Source organism: Coenobita brevimanus, chromosome 92 (genome assembly GCF_032717465.1).
Source record: "Coenobita brevimanus isolate Jiangsu-jjx chromosome 92, ASM3271746v2, whole genome shotgun sequence".
Lineage (NCBI taxonomy): Eukaryota > Metazoa > Arthropoda > Malacostraca > Decapoda > Coenobitidae > Coenobita > Coenobita brevimanus.
In genome coordinates this window covers 24,451,887-24,460,575 of record NC_137045.1, presented here as the reverse complement: position 1 = coordinate 24,460,575, position 8,689 = coordinate 24,451,887, and the positions used below count along the sequence as shown (strand labels likewise).

Sequence of the window (8,689 nt, the reverse complement as noted above, 5' to 3'; positions counted from 1 at the left end):
GTGTGTGAGCAGGGACCGTTAGCGAGCGAGATGCTGACCTGAGAGGGTTATCTGGACTGGTGTCAACACCATACATTATATCATCAGCCACCCGGGACCCCGCCACCACATGTGCGCTGCCCCACACACCCACAATATAAGTATCGCCACCCTCACTTACAAAATAAGTACCTCTCTGAAGCCTATTTTTCAGTTATTAACTTTGTCCACAAATAACAATGAGACGTGGGATGCCTGTCACACACCTCTTGCTCACTCCATTATCCTTGGAGCATTAACTCCATTTCCCTAACACATCAGCTGTTACCACACACTGAATATCACCCACTGATCACTAGCATACACACCACCTAATAATACGATTTATAAACACTGTATCAAACACTAAATATAACAACAACTACCACTAACTATACAACAATCTCCTACATACACACCACCAGCATAGCCAGGTGGTATAGAAGTGTGGCATACAAACACATTTAGGTAGGGAATCTTACATACACCTTAGATGACACTGTAATGTAAATACATCATACATAGAGACACACACACAATGACTGTTCTTAAATTACTATAAAACATATTATACATAGAATCTTATAGTATAAATATATAACCAATCACAGTAGATAAGTCTATAATATAATAATAAATAGTAGAGTAATAATTAAAACTTTAATTTTAATATATAAAATTGATAAATATAACTTCAATTAAATAACAAATTTAAACATTGTACACTAGTTTTAAATACACTATTATTATTAAATACAATAGTAGTAAGGGTATTTTTAATATAATATCTTTATAATAGGACTAATGTAAACTCCATAAAATTACAAACTAGAACTACTTACTCAACCCTCTCAAAATTCTCTTTTGTATTCAAAAGAAGTACTAAACAAACCTTGTTAATGCCAATGTGACTTAGTAAACCAAGGTGCCTCTATCTTACCCCCACAACACACCACAACCACACATCACACATCTCATGTCATAACACCAACACACACACGCACACACACTGTCCCAACACCACACACCACACCACACTCACCCCTATACCATAGTGTCCGAAGACCCAATATCACTAAACTACACACACACACACACACACACACACACACACACACACACACACACACACACACACACACACACACACACACATATACACTACCGCCACACACCACCCTCACCCCTACACCTTAACGCCTGAAGACCCATTACCAATAAACAAGGCTCCACATTATTGCACCACTCCAATTGGCCACCTACTTAACCCTTGAACAAAGAAGCGTTGTTTTACTTCATATCAAACTTTAAATACATAACAGTATCAGTTCAGTCGATTATTAGTATAAGACAGAACAATTAGATATTAACTGATATGCAAAATTAGAGAAAAACAAGCGGGGGGGGACACAACCTGGCCGCACTATGGGGTGGTACTACTACTCTGCGGCCAGGTTGTGTTAGGAAGAATACTGCCACCGTATTCCCTGCGTGTCGTAAAAGGCGACTAAAAGGGGCGGGGTGAGGGGACTAGGGACCCCCTCCTCTGTTTTTTAGTTCCTAAAAAGAGACAGGCCAGAGAAAGGGATGGGGGATGGAGTTATCCCCGTGTCCTAAAGATTGGGTCTATGAATGTGCGTGGATGTAGTACGATTGAGTCTAAAAGGGAGGAGATTGGAAGAATGTTTGTGAGAAGAAAGTTGGATGTGTTAGCTTTGAGTGAAACGAAGATGAAAGGGAAGGGGGAGTCTATGTTTGGAAGTGTGAATGGAAGATTGTCAGGTGTTGATAGAGGAAGGGCAAGAGAAGGTGTGGCCTTGTAAGTGAGTCCGGATGTACAGCAGTGTGTGATTGAATGGAAGGAGGTGTCATCGAGACTGATGTGGGTGAAAGAGAAATTTAAACGTGAGTTGTGGGTGTTTGTGAGTGCATATGGGCCTGGTAGTGAAAGCGATGAAGAAGAGAGGGAGTCTTTCTGGAATGATGTTGATAAGTGTCTGCAGAGTTTTGGAGCGAATGTGAATGTGGTAATGATGGGAGATCTGAATGCTAGAGTGGGAAATGTAGCAGTTGAAGGTGTAGTTCGTATGCACGGTGTGCCTGGAAGAAATGAAAATGAGGAGCAAATGATAGCGATGTGTGCTGAGAGAGAGATGATGATTGGAAATACGTTGTTTGAGAAGAAAGATATTTATAAGTATGCATGGGTGAGACAGGAGGGTGGAAGGGTTGTTGATAGAGCTTTGATGGACTATGTGGTTGTGTCTAAGAATGTAATAGGAAGATTGTTGGATGTGAGAGTTCTGAGAGGGGAGGGTGGAGGTATGTCTGACCACTACCTGGTGGAGGGAAAGTTAAGAGTAGGTAAGAGATGGGTGAGAGCTAGGAAGGTTAGATGTGGCAGGGAGGTTTTGAAGGTGAGTGAGTTGGATAAAAAAAAGAAAAAGATAGAGTATCAGGAGAAATTGAAAGATGAGTGGAATGCAGTGAAAGATCGGGAAAATGGCAGTGTGGAGGAGGAATGGCAGTTATTTAAGGGTGCTGTGGTGGGGCATGCAGAAGAGGTGTGTGGTGTGAGACGTGTGGGTGGTGGTGTAAGAAAAGGAAGTGAATGGTGGTGCGAGGAAGTAAGTATGGCTGTGGCTGAGAAGAGACGTGCATATGAAGTGTGGCTCCAGAGGAAGGATGAGATATCATATGAGAGGTATAAGGAAAAGAGGAATAGGGCGATAAGGGCTGTACGTGATGCTAAAGTGGCAGCAGATGAGAGGTGGGGTAGGTGGCTGACAGAGAATTTTCAACAGAATAAGAAAATGTTTTGGAAGGAGGTGAAAAGGGTGCGAAAGGGAGAGTCTGGGAAGGAAGAACGAGTAAAAGCAGAGGATGGAAGGATGTTAATTGAGATGGATGCAGTAAGGAAGAGATGGGCAGAGTATTTTGAAAGATTGTTGAATGTAGAGGAGGAAAGGGTGGCTGAGATTGTGGCGGATGGAAGGGTGCAGGGAATAAATGTGTTGGGAGAGTTGAATGATTCTTTGATCACGAAGGAGGAAGTGGAGAAGGCAGTAAAGGAGATGAAAACAGGGAAAGCTGCAGGTATGGATGGGTGTGCTGTGGAATGCCTGAAGGGTGGTGAAGTGACTATTGTTGACTGGTTAGTAAGATTGTTGAATGTGTGCTTTGTGAAAAGTATGGTGCCAGTTGACTGGGCAAGTGCTTGTGTGGTCCCGTTGTATAAAGGTAAGGGTGATAAGTATGAATGTACTAGCTTTAGGGGTACAAGTCTGTTGAGTGTTGTAGGTAAGGTGTATGGTAGAGTGTTAATTATGAGAGTTAGAAAGGGTACAGGGGGAGTGATTGGTCATGAGCAGTGTGGCTTTAGGAGAGGGAGGGGATGCGTGGATCAGGTGTTTGCGGTGAGACAAGTGTGTGAAAAGTATTTAGCGAAAGGCAAGGATGTGTTTTGGGCATTTATGGATTTAGAGAAAGCGTATGATAGAATTGATAGGGAGGCTTTGTGGACTGTTTTAAGATTGTATGGACTTGATGGTAGGTTACTAAAAGGGGTGAAAAGTTTTTATGTAAATAGTAGAGCGTGTGTAAGAGTGGGAAATACTGTGAGTGATTGGTTTCCTGTGAGAGTGGGACTGCGACAGGGATGTGTGATGTCGCCTTGGTTGTTTAATATTTACATGGGTGTTGTTGTAAGGGAGGTGAATGCAAGAGTTTTAGGTGGAGGTCTGAGTCTGGTGAATGTTGATGGTAGAGAGTGGAATCTGAAGCATCTGCTGTTTGCAGATGATACTGCACTGGTGGCTGATTCAGAGGAGAGATTGAGACAGTTGGTAGAGGAGTTTGGAAGGGTGTGTGAAAGGAGGAAATTGAAAGTAAATGAGAATATGAGTAAAGTAATGAAGTGTACGAGGTTGGTAGATGGTAGGGGGATGAATATAGACAAAAAGACCAGCTGCAGCACATAATCGAGCATCTAATACCAGACCAGTGCAGAAGAGTTGAAACTGCACAGGAGGTTGGGGCATCGAACTGGCTCACAACCCTGCCTCTCGAGGCAAAAGGCTTCCACTTCAACAAACAAGAATTTACTGACACCATAGCCTTGAGATATGGGTGGCCAATAGAGAACCTACCTCAACACTGTGCCTGTGGCACTGCCTTTGATGCAAATCATGCAATGGTATGCAAGAAGGGAGGCTTTGTTTGCATCCGACACGATGAAGTACGCGACCTCACTGCCAAAATGCTGCAGGAAATATGCCATGATGTCACGATTGAGCCAGCTCTGCTACCCCTGGACGGCGAGCACTTCACCCACAGAACAGCATACACATCAAATGATGCAAGAGTGGATGTCTGTGCTCAAGGTTTCTGGACACATGGGCAGAGGGCGTTCTTCGACATCCGGATATTCGATCCCATGGCAGCATGTCATCGCGAACTGTCCCTCGAAGCTGCACACGAAAGGAATGAACGAGAAAAAAATAGAAATTATCAAGAAAGGATCCAACATGTGGACCACGGTCGATTCACTCCCCTTGTGTTCACGACATCAGGTGGGATGGGTCCAGAGGTGGTGAGATTCTATTCGAGACTGGCAGAGGTTCTTTCTAAGAAGAAACGTCAGCCGCAGAGTTCTGCTATGGCCTGGATGAGATGTCGACTCTCATTCTCCCTCGTGAGGTCTGCTCTGCTATGTCTCAGGGGCACAAGATCATCAGCCCTCAGGCCTGTCTCTCTGGCGGGTATGGATTATGAAGCTACAGTGGTCTAGAGTCGCATAGACCAGCGATTCCAATAGTTTAATGTCTTTGTTTACACTGTAATATCAATAAATAAAAAATAAAACAATAATAGTAATAGTAGATGGTTGGTCAGCACAGTCGTTTGCGTGCTTGGGGCCAACGGATTGTAATATGAGGGTTAGTGTTAACCTTCACATTACAACTCCAAATGTGAACTGTATTAGCAAGGTTGGTTTTGATCTTCACAGTATAATTCACCAATGGATGGAGGTGATTTTGTGGTAGAAAAAAAAAAAAGGGTAGTAGTAGCAGTAATAGTAGTAGTAGCAGTAGTACATATGCATATCAGTTAATATCTAATTATTCTGTCTTATACTAATAATCGACTGAACTGATACTGTTATGTATTTAAAGTTTGATATGAAGTAAAACAACGCTTCTTTGTTCAAGGGTTAAGTAGGTGGCCAATTGGAGTGGTGCAATAATGTGGAGCCTTGTTTATTGGTAATGGGTCTTCAGGCGTTAAGGTGTAGGGGTGAGGGTGGTGTGTGGCGTAGCGGTAGTGTATATGTGTGTGTGTGTGTGTGTGTGTGTGTGTGTGTGTGTGTAGTTTAGTGATATTGGGTTTTCGGACGCTATGGTATAGGGGTGAGTGTGGTGTGGTGTGTGGTGTTGGGACGGTGTGTGTGCGTGTGTGTGTGTTGGTGTTGTGACATGTCATGTGTGATGTGTGGTTGTGGTGTGTTGTGGGGGTAAGATAGAGGCACCTTGGTTTACTAAGTCACATTGGCATTAACTAGGTTTGTTTAGTACTTCTTTTGAATACAAAAGAGAATTTTGAGAGGGTTAAGTAAGTAGTTCTAGTTTGTAATTTTATGGAGTTTACATTAGTCCTATTATATAGATATTTTATTAAAAATAGTCTTATTACTATTGTCTATCTATCTATATACCTAGGCTGCTTCCCCCAAGGAAAGGGAGGTAGCCGAGACAGGACGACACACTCCCCATTTACTCATCCATTCAAATACATTCATTTGCATCTTAGCCCCAAAGGGGAGAACAGACAGATCTTCACCGCACTACACCGCACAATGGTCAACTGCGCAATGCAATCAGTGACATCCGCAGCAGGGCCCAACAGCAGAACTGGTTTACCCCTGCCACATCATAACAGACCCATCCCCTTATCCGCACCTGACCTGACTAGCTGATCAGACCAAATGCGGGAGAATATCCCCTCAGGGCTGCGTCATCACTTATTCATTCACAATTTCTCTCCATTTATTTCTGTCACGCACAGCCACTCTTCCTTGCTCAACAGACATCCCTCTCGCATCCAGCGCTCTCTTCACACTGTCCATCCATCCTATTCGTGGTCTTCCTCTCAGCCTTACACCTCCCACATCAGATCTAGTTATCTTTTTCACCAATCGCTCATTATCCATTCTCTCCATATGCCCAAACCATCGCAACACCCTCTGCTCAACTCTACAAGCCATCTCCCAAACAACTCCAGTTCTCCTTCGCACTTCATCATTTCGCACCCGATCCATACGCGTCACTCCACGCATACTCCTCAGACACCTCATCTCCATTACATTCAAACTTTTCTTCTCTGTTTCAGCCCCATATAACGCAGTCGGTACCACAACACCCTCATACAGCCTTCTCTTTACATCCATTCTAAGCGAACGACATTTAAACACTTTTTTCATTCCTCCCAGCACCTTTCCTACTTCATTTATTCTAAACTTCACTTCTGCATCTATTCTTCCATTCACAGCAACATGTGACCCTAGATATTTAAAACAATCTACCTCCTCAAGCAACTCACCATTCAAAACTATATTCATCCCCCTACCATCTATCAACCTCGTACACTTCATCACTTTACTCTTATTCTCATTTACTTTCAATTTCCTCCTTTCACACACCCTTCCAAACTCCTCTACCAACTGTCTCAATCTCTCCTCTGAATCAGTCACCAGTGCAGTATCATCTGCAAACAGCAGCTGCTTCAGATTCCACTCTCCACCATCAACATTCACCAGACTCAGACCTCCACCTAAAACTCTTGCATTCATCTCCGTTACAACACCATCCATGTAAATATTAAACACCCAAGGTGACATCACACATTCCTGTCGCAGCCCCACTCTCACGGGAAACCAATTACTCACAGCATTTCCCACTCTTACACACGCTCTACTATTTACATAAAAACTTTTCACCCCTTTTAGTAACCTACCATCAAGTCCATACAATCTTAAAACAGTCCACAAAGCCTCCCTATCAGTTCTATCATACGCATTCTCTAAATCCATAAATGCCCAAAACACATCCTTGCCTTTCGCTAAATACTTTTCACACACTTGTCTCACCGCAAACACCCAATCAAAGCATCCCCTCCCTCTCCTAAAGCCACACTGCTCATCACCGATCACTCCCTCTGTACCCTCTCTAACTCTCATAATTAACACTCTACCATACACCTTACCTACAACACTCAACAGACTTATATCCCTAAAGCTAGTACATTCATACTTATCACCCTTGCCTTTATACAACGGGACCACACAAGCACTTGCCCAGTCAATTGGCACCATACCTTTCTCAAAGCACACATTCAACAATCTTACTAACCAGTCAACAATAGTCACTCCATCACCCTTAAATACTATTGTATTTAATAATAATAGTGTATTTAAAACTAGGGTACTATGTTTAAATTTGTTATTTAATTGAAGTTATATTTATCAATTTTATATATTAAAATTAAAGTTTTAATTATTACTGTACTATTTATTATTATATTATAGACTTATCTACTGTGATTGGTTATATATTTGTACTATGAGATTCTATGTATAATATGTTTTATAGTAATTTAAGAACAGTCATTGTGTGTGTGTGTCTCTATGTATGATGTATTTACATTACAGTGTCATCTAAGGTGTATGTAAGATTCCCTACCTAAATGTGTTTGTATGCCACACTTCTATACCACCTGGCTATGCTGGTGGTGTGTATGTAGGAGATTGTTGTATAGTTAGTGGTAGTTGTTGTTATATTTAGTGTTTGATACAGTGTTTATAAATCGTATTATTAGGTGGTGTGTATGCTAGTGATCAGTGGGTGATATTCAGTGTGTGGTAACAGCTGATATGTTAGGGAAATGGAGTTAATGCTCCAAGGATAATGGAGTGAGCAAGAGGTGTGTGACAGGCATCCCACGTCTCATTGTTATTTGTGGACAAAGTTAATAACTGAAAAATAGGCTTCAGAGAGGTACTTATTTTGTAAGTGAGGGTGGCGATACTTATATTGTGGGTATGTGGGGCAGCGCACATGTGGTGGCGGGGTCCCGGGTGGCTGATGATATAATGTATGGTGTTGACACCAGTCCAGATAACCGTCTCAGGTCAGCATCTCGCTCGCTAACGGTCCCTGCTCACACACACACACCCTTCCTCCCCCTCACACCGTAGTTTTCACAATTTTTCACATTTTCCAAGCTATATATAGCTAATATTTAAGATTTACTTTCACATATGCATCAGTGTCCACTTTATGCTGGAGTGGGTATCAATTTCTAAGAGTCCACAATCATTTTTACTATGATTTCGAGACGTTAACACGGAGCGCCTGGCACACGTCCTCTCACTCCACCACCCAGAACACTACTACTACTACCCCTGCTACTACTACTACTACTACTACTACTAATTGCTACTACTACTACTACTACTACTACTAATTGCTACTACTACTACTACTACTACTACTACTACTTTTTTTTACTACAAAATCACCTCCATCCATTGGTGAATTATATTGTGAAGATCAAAACCAACCTTCCTAATACAGTTCACCATTTGAAGTTGTAATGTGAACGTTAACACTAACCC

General features: G+C 42.2%; 1 protein-coding gene across 1 annotated transcript; it reads left to right on the top strand.

The window, feature by feature from the left end:
• Positions 1-4,210: 4,210 nt before the first annotated feature.
• On the top strand, positions 4,211-4,807 carry LOC145412123 (uncharacterized). The gene has a single exon (XM_080282046.1). It carries the CDS (start codon positions 4,211-4,213, stop codon positions 4,805-4,807), a length of 597 nt encoding a protein of 198 aa, XP_080138172.1.
• The last annotated feature ends 3,882 nt before the right edge of the window (positions 4,808-8,689 follow it).